The 20,148-nt window shown below is 36.6% G+C and overlaps 1 protein-coding gene across 12 annotated transcripts in view; it reads right to left on the bottom strand.

The window, feature by feature from the left end:
- Positions 1–20,148, bottom strand: part of RAPGEF6 (Rap guanine nucleotide exchange factor 6) — a 234,319-nt gene that overhangs the window by 15,546 nt on the left and 198,625 nt on the right. For 9 of the 12 annotated variants that reach the window (XM_037739935.1, XM_017532126.2, XM_037739936.1 and 6 more), the window contains 5 exons: positions 16,709–16,832; positions 13,477–13,500; positions 9,894–10,114; positions 4,214–4,402; positions 1,005–1,139 (listed from right to left, as the gene is read on the bottom strand). In XM_037739935.1, the coding sequence (XP_037595863.1) occupies positions 1,005–1,139; positions 4,214–4,402; positions 9,894–10,114; positions 13,477–13,500; positions 16,709–16,832 (693 nt within the window). The remainder of the gene's footprint in view (positions 1–1,004; positions 1,140–4,213; positions 4,403–9,893; positions 10,115–13,476; positions 13,501–16,708; positions 16,833–20,148) is intronic. The other 3 variants (XM_017532129.2, XM_017532136.2, XM_017532130.2) reach the window with 1 other exon arrangement.

Genomic DNA, 20,148 nt, shown 5'->3' with positions numbered 1-20,148 from the left:
AAATACACGCCATATTTAGAATGCTACATGTGCAGCTAACATGAAATGGCATCTGCATGCGCACTGCCCAGGCTATCCAAAAAAAGAAATGCTTCAGTCTGAATGATGAAAACATGTAAATGAACAAGAAAAATTCAGTTTTTTTCACATCATGAGATTCTGTGTAAGTAAAAATCCATAACAGTATAGGTTATTTTAAATCCTAATTTTAAAAAAGGTAATATTCTATTACTAAAAAAAAAAAAAAAAAAAAAAATAAATAAATATAAATAAAAAAAAAAAAAAAAAAAAAAAGCATTAACCTAAATAATTTTTTTCCTAATCTTATGATGGGTTAAAAGCTATTTCTTTCCTTTTTGTTGAGACAGGGTCTTGCTCTGTTATCCAGACTGGAGTGCAGTGGTGTGATCACAGCTCACTGCAACCTCTGCTTCCTGGGCTCAAGCGATCCTCTCACCTCAGCCTCCTGGGTATCTGGGACTACAGACACACCACCATGCTTAATTTTTAAATCGTTTGTAGAGACAGGGTCTCATCATGTTCCCCTGGCTGGTCTCAACTCCTGGGCTCAAGTGATCTGCCCACCTCAGCTTCCCAAAATGCTGGTATTATAAGCAAGAGCCACTGTGCTCGGCCTGAAGACAATCTCTTACAGAAACTTTTATTTGCAAACACTCCATAGAAATGTCCAAATATAGGAAATTGGAATAACACCACCAAGAATTTGCACCAAAACTATGGCTTCTGCCTTCATTCTTATCCATGCTTGCCCCTCTGTTAAACAAGTTTAGGACCACACTTTGAATAGTGGAGTCCCAGTTACATGATGCATAATACCTAAAAAGCATATGAATAATGCAATACAAAACATCAAAGTTCAAAAAGCATTAGGAGTTATGCTTTTGTTAATGATTTATAATTACTGCTATATACTGAAAAGCAAAATATGTGCTATAAAGTGTTATTTAGTCTAACAAGAACTAGTTTGAAATGTTTTGTCTTACCTTTGTGAGGGGAACCTTGAGGAGATGCAGGAGGACTAGAATGTAAAGATGATGCCACAGAAATAGTGTCTTCTGTATGCTTCTTACCACTCATTTCTTCAGTTGTTCCTAAAACTTTCTGAGGTAAACTTGTACCTAAAAATAAAACCAAAGATGCAAATAAGCAATAGTTCATAATTAAAATGTCTATAGTTGCCTAAATCACTACATAACTAAAGCTATGATACACAATGGGTAGTGCAGTCAACTGAAATGTATAAATGACAAACAGACTAAATGACTGGGTAATGGCATACAGAGATTCTCACCTCTAGGTTACTTGTTCAAATTCAGCTGGTCTGCATGAACCAGATTTTATTAGTTTGTCTGTGCTTTGTGGTATAAGGGAAATCAATTTAACAGTCTGAGTGCTGTGCCCCACCTCCCACAACTGACAAAGTGATTTGAAATCTTCAAAGAGAAGGCATGGATTCAAACTCTTCCCTCCCCTCTAGAGGTGGCCTCTCCAAGTCAGGGCGAGGCATGTGGCAGAGGCAGAGGCAGAGGCAGTGTGGGGATGTTGGCACTGTCACTACCTGTGGTGCATCTGTGCTGTGGGTATACAGAAGAGGCTGCAGGGCTGCCAGTCCAGCCCTTTTCAAGAGCACTAAATTCACACTACGGGAGAGAAGTAAACAACAGAAAGAATCATGAATGTATAGAAAGATAGTCTGTAGCACAGTGGAAAGATTCCTTAAAGCTCTATCATTACCCTTGTCTAAAGGCTGGTCCTGTTTAGTTTACCTCAAACTTAGCAATGGTTTCAATATATTGATGTTTTTACATTCACCTTCTCTAAGAAACATCAAAGAGCTATTGGTACTGTTCTTAAAACATAAAGTAAGCAAACTGTGATGAGGATTTGATATAGTAAGAAGCAGCCACTGGCCAATGAAAAAATTTAGATCACAGTATACTCACACTACCCTTCATTAAATGTAATATAAACATATTTATCATATAAACAGCTACATTATAATAAAAAATGAAGAAAGCTATATGGGGCTGGGCGCAGTGGCTCACGCCTGTAATCCCAACACTTTGGGAGGCCAAGGCAGTGGATCACCTTAAGTCAGGAGTTTGAGACCAGCCTGGCCAGCATGGCAAAACCCCATCTCTACTGAAATACACAAATTAGCTGGATATGGTGGCACATGGTACAAACCTGTAATCCCAGCTACTCAGGAGGCTGAGGCAGAAAATTGCTTGAACCTGAAAAACGGAGGTTGCAGTGAGCCAAGACTGTGCCACTGTACTCCAGCCTGGTGACACAGAGAGACTCTGTCTCAAAAAATAAAATAAAAGAAAGAAAGCAAGCTACATGGTACAAGTAACACTGCCTCTCAAATGGTGATACTCAAGTAAAAAAACCAGAGCTAACTTGTCCCTCTCTCACTCCTACCAACAAATTTACCAACTTCACTAATTCTTCTTCTAATTCTCTCTTCATTTCCATAGACACCAAACTAGTCCAGGCCCTGGGCAATTTCTAGTTAACTGTTAGACTAGTTTTCCATCTGAGCTGTCTCCTCCAGTCTTGCTGTGCCTTCTACAGTCCTTCTCAAACATAGTTTGAACTCCCTTGTTCAAGTCTCTTCAATGGCTTCTCACTGATAACTTTCCTTTAGCATGGCACATTGTAATTTCAGCATACCTGCCTTCATCCTCTGCATCTTAGAAGCTGTTTAGTACAGTGGTTAAAAGCAAAGATTTAAAGTCAGTCAGGATTCTTTTAGCTTCTATGCTTCCTTTGTACAATGAGGGTAAAAACACCACTTATCTTGTGGCATTATTATGAAGAATGATAAAGTTAGTAAAGTACTTTGAACCATGCCTGGCACTCAGTAAGTGGTCTCCCAAGTATTAGCTTTAATTATTATTGTCTGTCATCACTGGATATAATTTCCACTCAGAGTCAGCAAAGTGTTTGTGTTTTCTTGCACATACCAAGCTGTTTCCTCTGCCTGAAGCAACTTCTCTGGAACTTTTGCCTAATTATCTTCTTCACCAATCTTTCAGACTGCTTACATGTATGTTATTTCCAAAAAGCCTTCTTCTGAAACCCTGTCTTACCTCTAAGTTAAAAGCTCTTGTTTTGTTCTTTTATATGTTCTACATATACCTCTGGCATAACAAGAAGACAGATTATACTGAAGTTATCTGTGTGAGTGTCCACATCACCCGACTGAAATCTGGCAGAGGAGGGAGTATTTCTTATTCAACTTTGTATCTCAAACAATAAATTAAATAAAGTTCTTCTAAACATATACTACATATAATGCATGACCTAAGTAATAATGCTAGGAAGCAAATCTAACCTAGCTTCTCATCAAAAAGCTAAAAAAATGATACTGTTAACACAACAAATAAAAGTAATATGGATAATTACTGCCTGGCCTAAAAGAAAGAAAAAGTGTGGTCTATACTTTATAAATACGACATTCTCTTGTTTCCTAATTAGGTTTTCAGAAGGGGTCATTAATGACAAAAACATCATATAGCCATTTTTGGAATAAGCAACTTCATTTCCACAGTTTTTTTTTGTTTGTTTGTTTTTTTGAGACGGAGTCTCGCCCTGTTGCCCAAGCTGGAGTGCAATGGTGCAATTTCGGCTCACTGCAACCTCCACCTCCTGGGTTTAAACGATTCTCCTGCCTCAGCCTCCCAAGTAGCTGGAATTATAGATGCCTGTCATCACACCCAGCTATCTTTTGTATTTGTAGTAGAGATGAGGTTTCACCATGTTGGTCACACTGGTCTCAAACTCCTGACCTCGTGATCTGCCCGCCTTGGCCTCCCAAAGTGCTGGGATTACAGGTGTGAGCCACCATACTCAGCCATTTCCACAGGTTTTTATAGATTTTGTCTGTATTAGATATTTCATTAAATACACCTTTGAATGCAGTAAGCCCTTGGTACCCAAAATGTATTGCTGTAAATCTTCTACTGATCAACAGATTTCAGCATTACAGGAAATCCAATGTTGGCATTTAAAACATATATGCTGTCAGCAAACATCTATAGGCAAAATGAAACATTTTTTGATTCATGAAGTGATTGTATTACACAATCTACAACAGCTTATCTCCTGAACATCTGTAATTATTTTTCATTCTAACTCCCCTGAAAATTTCAGTTAAATGCATGTAATATTAATGGTGTATACTCACTCAATGCAGGGTCTTTTGTTTGTCCCTTCTTCCTGATGGGGTGCAAATTAACAGCTGGCACCTGAAGCACCTGGCTTACTCTGTGGGGTTGATGCAAGTGGACTTTAGTTGTTTGGCCAGCTGATCTCAAAGGCACTGGAGACATTTCAGATGATTTGGCTGATTTTTTCTCACTTAAATTCTTAGTCACTAATAGGAAAGAGTAAGAAATAAGTAACTGCATGTTTTTAGGCAAGGTTATCACCACTGGCAATAATAAATAGTTACTTTCACAAACAGATGGAAAAACATTCCATGCTCATGGTTAGGGAGAATTATTATCATGAAAATGTCCATACTGCCCAAAGCAATCTATAGATTCAGTGCTATCTCCATCAAGCTACCAATGACCTTCTTCACAGAACTGGAAAAAAACACTTTAAACTTCTTATGGAATTACAAGCCCCCATAGCCAAGACAATCCTAAACAAAAAGAACAAAGCCAGAGGCATCACACTGCTGGACTTCAAACTATACTACAAGGCTACAGTAATCAAAACAGCATGGTACTGATACCAAAACAGAGACATAGACCAATGGAACAGAACAGAGGCCCCAGAAGCAACTCTACACATCTACAACCATCTGATCTTTGACAAGCCTCACAAAAACAAGCAATGGGGAAAGGACTCCATGTTTAATAAATGGTGTTGTGAAAACTGGCTAGCAATGTGCAGAAAGTAGAAAGTGGACCCCTTCCTGACACCTTACACTAAAATTAACTCCAGATGGATTAAAGATTTAAACATAAAACCTAACATCATAAAAACACCAGAAGAAAACGTAGGCAAAACGTAGGACATAGGCATAGGCAAGGATTTCATGACTGAAAAAGCAATGGCAACAAAAGCCAAGACAGACAAATGGAATCTAATTAAAATTCAGAGCTTCTGTACAGCAAAAGAAACCATCATTAGAGCAAACTGGCAGCCAACAGAATGGGAAAAAATTTTTGCAATCTACCCATCTGACAAAGGGCTAATATCCAGAATCTACAAAGAACTAAAACTGATTTACAAGAAAAAAACAACTCCATTCAAAAGTGGGCAAAGGATAGAACAGACAATTTTCAAAAGAAGACATATATGAGGCCAAAAAACATAAGAAAAAATGTTTATCATCACTGGTCATTAGAGAAATGCAAATCAAAATCACAATGAGGTACCATCTCATGCCAGTTAGAATGGCAATCATTAAAAAATCTGGAGACAGGTGCTGGAGAGGATGTGGAGAAATAGGAACACTCCTACACAGCTGGTAGGAGTGTAAATTAGTGGAAGACAGTGTGGTGATTTCTCAAGGATCTAGAAATAGAAATTCCATTTGACCCAGCAATCCCACTACTGGGTATATACCCAAAGAATTATAAATTGTTCTACTATAAAGACACATGCACATGTATGTTCACTGCAGCCCTGTATACAATAACAAAGACGTGGAACCAGCCCAAATGCCCATCAATGATAGACTGGACAAAGAAAATATGGTACATATATACCATGGAAGACTTTGCAGCCATAAAAAACAATGACTTCGTGTCCTTTGCAGGGACGAATCTGGAAGCCATCATTCTCAGCAAACTGACACAAGAACAGAAAACCAAACACCATGTTCTCACTCATAGGTGGGTGTTGAACAATGAAAACACATGGACTCAGAGAGAGGTGCAACACACACTGGGGGCAGTTGGGGGGGTAGGGGAGGGGCAGTGGGGAATGGGGAGAGTGGGGAGGGATAACACAGGGAGAAATGCTGGATATAGTATACACCTAAAGTAAAATTTTTTTTTTTAAATGGTTACTTTAAAAGCATCTATTTTTAGCACAAAAAATAAAATAGATTTTCTTAAGAGGAATTTCATTTAAGTACTATAAAATGTTATCTCTATTGCTTGGTGGGTCAGATAAAAGTTCTTTCTAAAATTGTTGTAGAATAAGTTGTTAATTTTATCTCCTAAATAATTCCTTTTTTTGTTTGTTTGTTCTTTTGAGATGAAGTTTTGCTCTTGTCACCCAGGCTGAAGTGCAATGGCATGATTTCAGGTCACTGCAACCTCCAGGTTCAAGCAATTCTCCTGCCTCAGCCTCTCAGTAAGTTGGGATTACAGGCAGCTGCCACAATGCCCGGCTATTTCTATATTTTTAGTAGAGACGGGGCTTCACCACATTGGCCAGGCTGTTCTCGAACTGCCGACCTCAGGTGATCCACTCCCCTCAGCTTCCCAAGTGCTGGGATTACAGGTGTGAGCTACTGCACCTTGCCCTAAATAATTTTTGAATCCATGAACTTAATTAGCTCCATCATTACTCTGCAAGATTAAGTTAACATTCTCTTATCTTTACTACTGAAATACTTTTCTTTTTTTCCCGCCCCCCTGAGATGGAGTCTCACTCTGTTGCCCAGGATGGAGCACAGTGGTGTGATCTTGGCTCGCTGCAACCTCCACCTTCCGTGTTTCAAGCAATTCTCTGCCTCAGCCTCCGACTAGCTGGGATGACAAGCGCCTGCCATCATGCTAGGGTAAATTTTTTCTTGTATTTTTGGTAGAAACTTGGTTTCACCATCTTGGCCAGGCTGGTCTTGAACTCCTGACCTCAGGTGATCCACCCGCCTCGGTTTCCCAAAGTGCTGGGATTACAGGCGTGAGCCACCGCTGCAGGCCAATTCCAGCATGCCTGCAAGGCATTTTTCACAGAACAGAAGAGTGACTCTTCCAAAATGAATATTTGATCTTACACTTTCCTTGTCCTTCTGCACAAACCTTAATTTATCCCTGCTTTTAGAATAAAGACCCAAATCCTTAAAACAAGCTCTATATGACCCTGCATGATTTAGCATCAGCCTGCCTCCTTGACTGGCTTACCTTTCCTCTCACCAGTCTCATACTCTCAATAGGCTTTAACCTCTCTGTTCCTCTCATTAGGTTTTAACCTACTTCAAAGTAAGAACTATGTATTTTGTTCATTACTACATCCTTATGTGCCAGTAACTGACTGAAAACAGATGTTTAATAGGTATCTGTTCAATCAATAAGTCACCTCAACAGCTACAACACAAGAAAACCAGAGATAGAGTTTTCTAAATCCATAGGTTTTCTGAAAATCAATGTGAGAATTAAAAAACTGAGAACCCTGACTTATAAAAGCTGTCTCCTCATATAAAACCAATACTATAGTCCAAAGGGAAGAAATTCTTCCATCAGGCAGTACTTTTAATCCTTAGGTTATCCAGATGGTTTCAATGCAGGTGCAGCCTCAGGACTTCATAAAGTATTTGTTTTAAACATCAAGGTAAAAGCAAAAATAGATGTTTAAACTCTCTCAACACAGCTATAATAGCTATTATGCTTTTATTATGACAGCCTAGACAATATTTGGGATGATAAGAATCAGAGATTATCTTAGAAAGTCAAAACACAGGGACCTCCCAGGCAAAAATATGCAGGGGCTCATCAACTAATTGAATAAAATAGGTTGTCATCCAGAGTCATGAAATACTTTCTTTCCTCTCTCATTGACTGGTCAATGTTAATCAATGACATCTTATTTTAATAACTGCTACAATACAAAGAAAAAAACCTGAGACTACTTTAAAAATAAAAGAGTTCACAGATGAATGCAAGAAACCACATATATTCTAATTAATTAGGAAGAGCCAAATTCTATAATGCTTAGAAATCAACTATTGTTTGGCCTTGGGATAGTGACTATTTAAACATTTAAAAATGAATTATGCATTATAAAGATGCTCAAACCAAATTAGGGAATATGCATTGAACTAAATGTTCAAATCTAGTTTAAGAAAGAAAGGCCTAAAGATTTTCTTATTTCATATAGATATTAAATATGTAGCATGGGACATCATTTAGTGTTACGAGAAAAGACAGACACAACTCTGGGGTAAGTGTAGGAAGAGGAAGGCATGCAGATGTATATAAACTGTTTAATAATCATAAGATGATTAAGTTTATATCAAATTACCTGGGAAAATATGACTTTGATGATGACTCAAAGCAAGGCCAGAAGGCTTTAATAAGTATGCACATGGCTTTGAACTTTAAAACATGAAAAAATGATAAAGGCACTAAACACTCTTTCAGCCTTTACCTTTAACATGTGCCATTTAACATGTAGCAGCCAGAATGTAGAATGCTGTTAGCTTTTAAAAATTTCTTTCTCCAAATTTAGTAACTTTGATGTACAAAGAATCACAGAAATAAAATATACTTCAACCCTTGCCAAAGTTTTACATTTGAGAAAACAGAGACCAAAGATGAAAAGAACCTTACTCAAACGGTAATCAATGAAACTCAAACTCTGCCTCTATCCTTTAGTAGGTATTCTTTCCATCATACTCCAAATCTTTTCTTATATGTAGGAGCATTCAAGATACTGATTTGATTATGACACTTATTAAATGGCTCCTTATCCTTATTTTAAAATTGTCAAAACTAAATTTTTAAAAATCAATATTTGTTCTATTTCCAGTTCCTGTTTTCTATTCTTTCTTTCGACAAACTTTTAAAAATTACTATGCAAATACCATATCATTTATCAATCTTAGGGTCAATCCATGATGAATACTACCCCTTGTCAATTAGGAACTTAGAAATAAAATTCCATTGCAATTTTTATGGGCGTAACATTTAACCCAGTGTGTGTGTGTGTGTGTGTGTGTGTGTATTTATATTATTTGTGTGTGTGTGTGTGTGTGTGTGTGTGTGTGTGTGTGTGTGTATTTATATTATTTGTTAGAGACTGGGTCTCACTTGATTGCCCAGGCTGGAGAGCAGTGGCACAGTCCTAGGTCACTGAAGCCTCAAACTCTTGGGCTCAAGTGACCTGCTTCCCTCAGCCTCCTAAGTTGCTAGGACTACCACACTTGGCTAATTTTAATTTTTTCCTTCGTAGAGATGGAGTCTCCTTGAGTTGTCCAGGCTGGCCTCAAGTGATCCTCCTGCCTAGGCCTCCAGGTGTGACCCACCACGCCTGGCCTGAACCTACAATTTAACTTAAGAAGTACAATTATTTTGTTACAACAGTTTGTATTTCATTATCTTTGATTTCTGCTCTTAGAACTCATAATTTCTTTGATCCAGAGATATATGCATTCTCTTGCTTGTATTTAATTTGAAAAATCAGTATTGAGAACATGATCTTTTTCATCAAATTTTCTAAAGATTACTAATATCGGATTGTGTCTGATTTTTCTTGTTTTACCTTACTACTGGCACTTGTAAGGTACTTATCACTGGTGTTTTAATCAAATTTCTTATATTTTCTAGTTGGTAAATATTATTCTTGAAATAAAAAGAGGTAAAAATCCCACTTATGCTTACTTTTTATTTAGGGATAAATGTAAAAATGTTTTCAAACAGAAAGGCTCCTCTATAATGATCCAGTTTTTAAAAAACTTTACAAAGTTTTTTAAAGATCCACTTATTCTATTTTTTGCACAGTGTAGCCATCAGGAATGGACAGGATTCAGAAGGTGATTAATTTGATTACATGATGCTTAACGTATGCCAGTAATCTTTTGTGAGTGAAAGTTAATTTTCTTGGGACTTAAGCATAATTCTAGAGAAATAAGTTCTTATTTTGTTGTGCTCTTTAGTATCACATAAATGAAAACTTGTACTCACAGGTACCATATGCAGGCTCCCACTGTAATGACATCATCTGGAACTTCTCCTCATCTGTCTCTACATCCAGACTAGAAAGATACTGCTTCACCTTCCTTGCCATTTGGGCATCCTCATACAGCTTCTTGGCATTAAGGAGAGAGCTGCGGCGTGCCCTTTTTTTGTGAGCACCTCCCTGAACATCCAGCATGTTCGAATTTGTGCTTCCTTGACTCAGTGACCTGTAAGAAGATGAAAATCACAATAAGGGGCTGCAGACATGAGAATTAAGCATAGGAGATTGATGATTAAAAGATTTTGTTCTGTTAATGCTATTGCATGCTGATGTAAATGAGTTAAAAGATGAAGAGCATTAATGCAAAGTAATTCGGCACATATGGTGATGTTCTGAATTAAGAACAGGATTTGGCAAAGTACAGAATTCAAAAGAATAGGATAACAATGCCCCTCTGAGCGCCATATTCCATCAGGGCTGTGTTTGTGCCAATGCAACCCATGGCACAATAGTAACAAGAAAAAGCATTCCTCTACCCTGGAGGCTACCCACGCTTTGAGGATATGGGAAAATCCTGGACCAGGACAAGTCCATCCTCAGCCAGGTCTTTGAACCAGGGTTCTTCAGCAATGAGGGTTCTAATGCAGTTTTGCTTGCTGTTCTGCTTTGGACATGCTATTGCCACTACCATTATAGCAGGCTCACTCTGGGCATGTTAACCAATTTTACCAGGAACCATTATTTTGGCCAAACCTCAAAGAGAACTACCAATAACATATTAGCTGAAAATTAACAGCATTTATATGCAATTCTATATAGTCAGAAATCAGAATGCAGTAAAAACTCAATGCTTCCACTCACATAAGGAATGAGTAGGCAACATTTGGGTTCTAGAACTAAGGACGTGGACACCACTTTTGTAATGCCCATGAATGTGACAGAACTGCAAGCTGGGTAGAAATAACCACAATTCAAACAAGCTGCAGCTTCACCTGACTCTACTGTTTTATACAAACATTCTATAATGAGTGCACATCTAGAACCAATGGAAAACAGCAACTGCAATGATGTTTGTCTTTTCTAACAAGGCTAATACAAAATTCTTATACAATTTTTATTTAGATGGTATTTTATTTTGCCATTCCAAAATAATAAGGTTATCTATGGATTGTCTAAATTAAGCTTCATTTTTATATAAAAATATTCTAAATACAAAGACCACAGTGCTCATATATCTAGTTTAAAACAGAACCGAAAATCCTAATGCTTTCATTGTAAATTAAGTGAAATATAGTTCAAAAAGTGTTATGTTTTTTCTTTCACATTTTAAGATCTTTCAAATAGAAGCACATGTAACACTCAATGGGAACTTTTAATTACTATTGGCCAGGCAGAAACTATGACATGATGTTATTCACACATGCAGAAACCTCAAAATTTGCACAATGGCTTAAAAGAAAATTCAATGACATTAGTGAAATACCCTTTTAACCTCCAGGGACCAAATGATTATACAGAAGTAGTAAATCTGACAACTTCAAGAACATTACCAAAGCAAGTGACAAGAGAAAACTAGCTCCAATTATTTCCAAAGCCAGCCTGGGAGCCCAGAACCAGCAGCTTTTGGTTCTTTTGTATTTTTTCAAAGAAATGATGCATTACCAACACACTGGATGGCACAGAGGGCAGTGTTGTATGGGGGAAGAGGGTTCTGGAAAGCAAAATCCAGGAACTAATGATTCTAAAAACATTTCAGAAGATTCACATTTTGAATATAAAGAAATTTTAGGAATACCTAAACCAATTTACTTCGCTTTTATTTTCCTTTTTATGTGAATCAATAAAAATACTGATTTTTAAAAACTCAGTTTTGACACTGTGATAAAAACCCATAAACAAGTCTATAAGAACTCCTTCAATAAGCATAAAGTAGTATGCTTATTGAAGGTGTTTTACTTTATGGTAACAGTATCCTATTACCATAAAGTGGTAATAGGATACTGCAGTGATTTTCCTTAGTAGTAGATAAAATAACAATGTGCCCAACAATTGATGATGTCTTCAATTCAAAGAAAGGCAGTAAAATCAAGTTGCAGCTATTTAGGACCAAATTTTAACATAAATATTTAACGATTTTATCTTTGTTAATATCAAAAAAAAGTGGGTTTTGACATATGTAGGAGATACAAAATTCTAATAAATAACATTGTGATAAATGACCATAAAATGTTTTCTAAACTACTTTGAAAACAGAAAATGCTCTGATATAAAATACATATATCTAATGTTCACAGGCATCATACAATGCAACCCTATAGCTGAATCAACAGTGAAACATGTTAACATAACTCATTCAACAAACACACCCAATGCCCACTAAAAGATATTGTCCAAATATTCTTCTTTATAGTAGTAATGCTAGGTGTCAATTTCTATTTTCAGTGAGAAGAACCAAAATAGACCAAGATATAAATTTATGATCCAGAAGAAAATACATGGGAAACACACAGAGAAGGGAGGAAAAATAGAAGGAAAGTCAAGTTCACCAAGCATTAACAGAAAACAAGACCACAAATGAGACAAGACTTGAGTAAAGGAGGTGGCTCACAAAAAAATTCTTCTTACATGTAATAAAAGCTTCTAACTTCATGGTTCACTACAAGTCTTAAAATAATAAAATTCTTCTTATGCAATCCCTTCATCCATAAAAGACATCTCTTTCTTTATCTAAAAATGAAAGGACTAGGTAGATGATTTATAAGACCTTTAACATTCTATGACTCTAAATAGACACTTGGCTATGTATAAGCGCAGACCTAAATCTACTTTAATAAGAGATAGTGACAGTTTCTGATTCTATCACAACTTTAAAGATAAGGGAGTTTTCAATAAAAACTGGTAAAAAATTTCAAACAAAATTCAATCAATGCTGGAAGTATCATGGCATTAGCGGGTCTGAGAAAATAAAATCATCTTCTAGTTCAATTTTATAGTACAGCTTGGATAAGGGCTTCCTCTTTTTGGAAAACTGATGGAAAATGCAACCTTCATAAACAGATGTTTCATTCATTTTTGTACACTTACATATTTACTTTTATAAAATGTGGCATTTAAATAAAAGAAAGTGGTGTGAACTCTATCTAGAATCAGACTATCTAGGTTTGGAGCCACCATTAATGAACTCTAAAATTTTAGGCAACTCAACCTTTCCCATCCACACTATGTAAAGAACAGTACGTCCTTATAAGGTAATAGCAGAATTAAGATAATTGGTTTAGAGTGTTTAGAACAATGTATGCACATAGCAGGTACACAACAAATATTCACTATCACTGTCATCATCTAACTGACCTAGCTCAATTAAAATCTAAAAAGGACTTACAGGACATCAACAGTGGAAAAGCAAAGGAAAAACAGCTAGTTCTATCACTACTTTCACCTTGTTAGAAAAAGGCGTTTGTCAGGAATGTAGGCTGACAGGGTTAATAGAATGCATGCTATTTTATGTGCGTGCATTAATGAAAAGGATGCAGTATATGTTAAGAGTTGCACAACCTTCATTCCAGTTGCGTCCATGTCTACACTTACCCCAGACTCCGCCACCTCTTCTTCCTGTAAGCAAGAGCCACAAACATTGAAGCATGTGTTTGAATAGGAAAGCACAGAAAAAAGACAACAGTTGAAAGTCAGAGAAACTATGCAGACAGAAAATAACAGAAAAAATTTATCAGGAAAAAATTATAGCTTAACAGTAAAATGACTTTAATGGAAGGCAGGAGGGTAAGATGAGTTATGTATATACTGAAGGTCAAAAAAGCTCCAAAATACTTTCTAAAAATATGCATTAGACCAATTATATTTTAAATACCTAATTCATCTAGAAGCTCATATAAATAAAAAGCTTAAGGAAAAACATTTACTTACTTATAACATAAATTTTGAATTCAAAGCTTTTATTGAAAAAGACCTTAGAGGGGCCAGGCGTGGTGGCTCAAGCCTGTAATCCCAGCACTTTGGGAGGCCAAGGCGGGTGGATCACGAGGTCAAGAGATCGAGACCAACCTGGCAAACATGGTGAAACCGCGTCTCTAATAAAAATACAAAATTAGCTGGGCATGGTGGCATGAGCCTGTAGTCCCAGCTACTCGGGAGGCTGAGGCAGAAGAATTGCTTGAACCTGGGAGACAGAGGTTGCAGTGAGCCAAGATTGTGTCACTACACTCCAGCCTGGCACCTGGCAACAGAGTGAGACTCTGTCAAACAAAAAAAGAACAAAGAAAAAGACCTTAAAGGAATAGAATTTTTTTTGATATGGAGTCTTGCTCTGTCACCCAGGTTGGAGTACAGTGGTGTGATCTCAGCTCAATGCAACCTCCACTTCCTGGGTTCAAACGATTCTCCTGCCTCAGCCTCCTGAATAGCTGGGATTACAGGCACACGCCACCATGCCTGGCTAATTTTTCTATTTTTTTAGTAGAGACGGGGTTTCACCATGTTAGTCAGGCTAGTCTTGTACTTCTGACCTCATGATCTGCCTGCGCTGGCCTCCCAAAGTGCTGGGATTACAGGCGTGAGCCACAGCACCCAGTCAGAATTTTTGAACATCTTTTTGACAAGACTTTTGGGCCACTCATTTAAATGATAACATTACAAGGGACATAAAAACATAAAATTTCATTTTTAAGTGCAGATATTTCTCTGACAAGGTATCTTGTAAGACATGCTGACTAGCAAAAACAACTTAAAATCTAAGTAAAAACATCATTGAAGTCTTTATAATACTATATATCTTTACATTCTTATTTGATTGACTAAAGAATCTATTTTTTATGTCTGCAAATTGATTACTGTTAAAAGGGGTTGCTTTGTCTAAATTAGATATTCATACACCACCGAAATGGACATTGATTGTTTAAAAAAAGGTATTACATTTAGTACTGGCTGACAAAACTGATTCAGGAAAAATTCAGTCCAATCTTTAATACAGATGTTTTTATTTTCCCCCAATACCCTATTCTATTTAATCCAGGCCATTCCCAAGAAAACAGCCATGTTTATTAATTTCCTTATCAGTTTTTCTCCTTTGCTCATCACTGAAGTATGGCTAGCACTTAATATATTATAAACTGGTCTGGCAGGGTCACAAATTCTTCATGTCTTCAGGAACCAGGATGTTAACATGTATGAGTAAACAGAGGTCCATATAAGACAACAGGAACTGGTAGGGCCACTGTACAAGGACATGCAATAAAAAACAAACCCTTTTTTGCTTTGGTACCTAGTTCTTACTATTTTCTGCTTCCACACTGTTAAGCAATGACATCTTTCATTACTTGTAGTGATTCTCAAGGTGCAGAAGTGGGATACGCAGGAAAGAGGAATCTGGCACACCCCCCCTTCCTTCCATACTTTGCAGATCTCTAAACCAAAGAAACCATCAAATCAACTACTTGCAAAAACAAAGACGCCTAGGCCTGGTGTGGTGGCTCAGCCTGTAATCCAGCACTTTGGCAGGCTGAGGGGTAAACTGCTTGAGTCCAGGAGTTCGAGACCAGCCTGGGCAACATAGCGAAGCCCTGTCTCTACCAAAAAATAAACATAAAAAAGTTAGCTGGACTGGTGGCACGTATCTGTAGCCCCAGCTACTTGGGAGGCTGAGGTGGGAGAATCACCTGAACTTAGGAGGTTCAGTCTGCAGTGAGCCGAGATAGCGCCACTGCACTTCAGCCTGGGCATCTGGAGTAAGACCCTGTCTCAAAAACAAAAACCCCTAAACAACAATTTAAACAAAACAAATTAAAAAACCCAGTGTACCACTGGTTCTATTGCGTTATGAAAGTTCCAACTCTGGTTTTTAAAGTATTGTGTTGGTGTAAAAGTAATTGCAATTTTTGTCATTAAAAGTAATGGCAAAAATCACAAATACTTTTGCACAAATCTAATCTCAAGTATTTTTTGTTTCCTTAGCACACTGTATTTTTTTAAGCCATAAAAATTGTGTCGGCCTCTGTAAATTATTTCATTTTTAATGTCCTTGTGAACAGAAGCTATACACATAGGCCAAAAAAGAAATCAGATCAAAAATTAAAACTACAATGTCTATTTACACCCTGAAAATTGTAAAAATTACTAGTAACAGCTTAACAACATACTTTGTTTCAACTTTACGTAAGCTGAGAAAGCCTTTGTTATTACATTAAAAATGAACCTTAAAAAGCATTCTTAAAAGATCAGGTTAATACAGAACACAATAAAATTTTCATTTTTAGTAAAGATGAAATATGATTAAATTTGCACTTTCTAAATTCTGTTCATTTGTATGTAATAAAAACTTATATACAAATGAAACAGTATCATAATTTGAGAAAAGGAAAAATGGTTTAAAGGAATGAAGTATGAATTAAACAGAAATAGAACATTAAAAATATTCAGTAAAAATAAAATACATCGGCAGACTAATACTTTACAAATTAGGTTAGAAACAAGATGAAAACATGAAGATTATAAGCAGTTTTCTTGTATTTGTTTGCTGATGTTTTAAATAAAATACAGAACTATCCATATATAAATATTTGCAAATTATGTAAAAACTGCTCTTTCATTCAATTTCTTAATATGTAAAAAGAAAGGTAATACCACCTACCTGTTATGGTTATTATGATACATGAGTACATGAAACTGACATATGTAAAGTACTTTGTACAGTATGCAACAAATGGTAGAGTAATAAGTATGTATGATCAATAAATGATAAACTTTATTATTATTATGTCATCCTTGATGCCACTCTGCAACACTTTTACATATTTCAATGTCATACCTCTGTCGAAACATCATGGCTGGGTCCATGTTAGCAGAAGTCATTCGAACAACTTGGCGGATTTCCTTGGAAATCATTCTTAACTTCTCAAAGTTTACTAAACCATCTACTTTGGAGTCATTTCCTATAGAATGAAAATAAATTTTTAAGTTCAAAATTAAATTATGTACATAAAAGTAGCAAAAGTCAAGCTGGTATTCTTAAAGGGCACAAAGAAGGACCTTCTTTATCATAGTGCCAATTTTGTTTTTAAGAACTGATATACCCATAGATGGTTCAACCCTGCTCTTTGGGAGTGAGCTACTAGGAGATATTGTGTTCTGTATAAAAGTAACAGTTATGAATAAAGTCAAGTGATAAACTGTGCACGGCCTCTAAAACCAGTTTCACGGGCTGGGGGCACAATGGCTCCCATCTGTAATCCCAGCACTTTGGAAGGCCAAGGAAGGAGGACTGCCTGAGCTCAGGAGTTTGAGGCTGCAGTGAGCCTTGAATGTGCCACTGCACTTCAACCTGGACAACAGAGTAACATCTCAACTCAAAAAAACCCCACGAAAACAAAACAAAACAAAACAAAAACCCAAACAAAGGACAACCTGACCGTTTACAGCACTGTCTTCTCACACTTTTCTATAACACAGCATCACACCATTTATCTCCCAGGGTAGACCCTGAGGTCTGTCAAAATCCAATGCCCTGAAGGCAAGACTGAGGAATATATGGTAAACAGTACCTATACACTGGACACAAGAATTGTTCAGGGTCTCAACACAAGTTGGAAACAAAATAATCATGATGAACACTCTCAAGTTACATAAACATATTTCAAGGAGCAGGTCACAAAAACATATTTGAAGCCTATAATATCTCCTTATAAAAAATGAGTGATAACAAAAGAGGCAGTAAGACTACATAATTAGAACAATACTTCTGCTGAGACTGGAAAAGTTGGACAAAAGTAGAAGAAAAAATGCAGAGAAGCAAGTTTAGCATTTCCCAGTGCTTGCCCCTAGGTGTATCTGATTTCAGAAAAGGATAATGAGCTGAAAAACCAAGTACAGACACCCTGCCTTTTGAGATAAAAGGAAAAGCAACTTAAGTCCATGTAAACCTCCAATGTTTGGTTGGGATTCTGAGGGACTATATCCTGAGACCAAGGATAAACTGAATGTAGACTGGGATAAAAGTCTTTTGTTAAATTATGTCAAAATGGATTAATGTGATTTTGAAATTCTAGCACCTCTAACTGCCTGCCAGAAGCAAGCTTTAATCCTCTCTGTAATCTCACTTTTCAATCATAACCAGGCACATCAGGAGAAAACATAACATAACTAAAATGAAAGAGAAAAAAAGAAAACAGAGTAAGACTCAAATGGGACCCAGATTATGGAATTATTAGAGACAGACTTTAAAATAACTATGTTGAATATATTCAAAGATATGAAAAACAATGAGAACTTTGAAAAAAGAACATGAAACCAAAAAAAAGGAAGCTGTAAAAAAAAAAACAAAACTGGAATTACGATGTCAGTAATGAATTTAACAGAAGATGAGAGACATAACCAAATGGAGAATAAAAGATACAATTACTAAGAATTTTCCAAAACTGATTAAAATATAAAACCATAGGTTTCGAGTTTCCTATAAACACCAATCAGAATAAGAAACAAAAAACAAAACCACACACTTAAGTCATATTAAACAAAACTAGAAAAAAGTTAAGAAAAAACAAAATCATAATAGGCGGTATCAAACGCAGATTATGGTTAAAGCAACAGCAAATAAAAATGTAAGCTAACTTTTCAACATTAATAGTGGAAGGCACAGGGCACTGAAATCTCATTTCCAAGTATTCAAAGAAGGTAGCTGCCAACTAAAAATCCTCTGAAAACGAAGTTAAAGGCATTTTCAGATAAAAATTAAGAGATATTCATTACCAGCAAACCTGCACTTAATGAGAACACTAAACAGTGTTCTATAAGGCAAAAAAACAATGCCCAGTGATATGGAAGCTCTGATATGCAAGAATGAATAAAAAATAGTAACAACAATAAAAGTAAATATACAGGCAAGGTTAAATAAATACTGGCTTTATTAAGCAACAATAGTATCTTGTGCGAGTTAAAAGCACAGTAACAACTGCATGAACATCAGGAGATTAGCAAATGGAATTTAAGTGGTCTAAGTTCCCTGCATTATCTGACACACAAAAAAGTACTAATAAATATCAAATGAATTAACAAATATGTATAGCATGACATCTAATTTAACACAGACCCATAACAAGGTCTGAAGTTGAGGCAGCAATTAAGAGCTTACCACCCAAAAAATGCCCAGGTCCAGACGGGTTCACAGCCGAATTCTACCAGACATACAAAGAGGAGCTGGTACCATTTCTTCTGAAACTATTCCAAACAATACAAAAAGAGGGAATTCTTCCCAAATCATTTTATGAGACCAACATCATCCTGATTCCAAAACTCGGCAGAGACTCAACAAGAAAAGAAAACTTCAGGCCAATATCCATGATGAACATAGATGCAAAAATCTTCAATAAAATACTGACAAGCCGATTGCCAACAGCACATCAAAAAGCTTATCCACCATGATCAAGTAGGCTTCATCCCGGGGATGCAAGGCTGGTTCAATATACGCAAGTCCATAAACGTAATTCGCCATATAAACAGAACCAAAGACAAAAACCACATGATTATCTCAATTGATGCAGAGAAGGCCTTTGACAAAATTCAACAGCCCTTTATGCTAAAAACCCTCAATAAGCTAGGTATTGACGGAATGTGTCTCAAAATAATAAAAGCTATTTACGACAAACCAACAGCCAATATCATACTGAATGGGCAAAAACTGGAAGCATTCCCCTTGAAATGTGGCACTAGACAAGGATGCCCTCTCTCACCACTCCTATTCAATATAGTCCTAGAAGTTCTAGTCAGAGCAATCAGGCAAGAAAAAGAAATAAAGGGTATTCAAATAGGAAAGGAGGAAGTCAAATTGCCACTATTTGCAGACCACGTGATTGTATATCTAGAAGACCCCATCGTCTCAGCCCAAAATCTCCTGAAACTGATAAGCAACTTCAGCAAAGTCTCGGGATACAAAATCAATGTGCAAAAATCACACGCATTCCTATATACCAATAACAGACGTAAAGAGAGCCAAATCCAGAACAAACTTCCATTCAAAATTGCCACAAAGAGAATAAAATACCTAGGAATACAATTAACAAGGAACGTAAAGGACCTCTTCAAGAAGAACTACAAGCCACTGCTCAACGAAATAGGAGAGGACACAAACAGATGGAGAAACATTCCATGTCCATGGTTAGGAAGAATCAATATCGTGAAAATGGCCATACTGCCCAAAGTAATTTACAGATTCAATGCTATCCCCATCAAGCTACCAATGACCTTCTTCATAGA

Source organism: Cebus imitator, unplaced genomic scaffold, assembly GCF_001604975.1.
Source record: "Cebus imitator isolate Cc_AM_T3 unplaced genomic scaffold, Cebus_imitator-1.0 Scaffold76, whole genome shotgun sequence".
NCBI classification, from domain to species: Eukaryota; Metazoa; Chordata; class Mammalia; order Primates; family Cebidae; genus Cebus; species Cebus imitator.
Note: the sequence above shows the minus strand (reverse complement) of the source record. Positions and strands in the feature narration are given on the sequence as shown.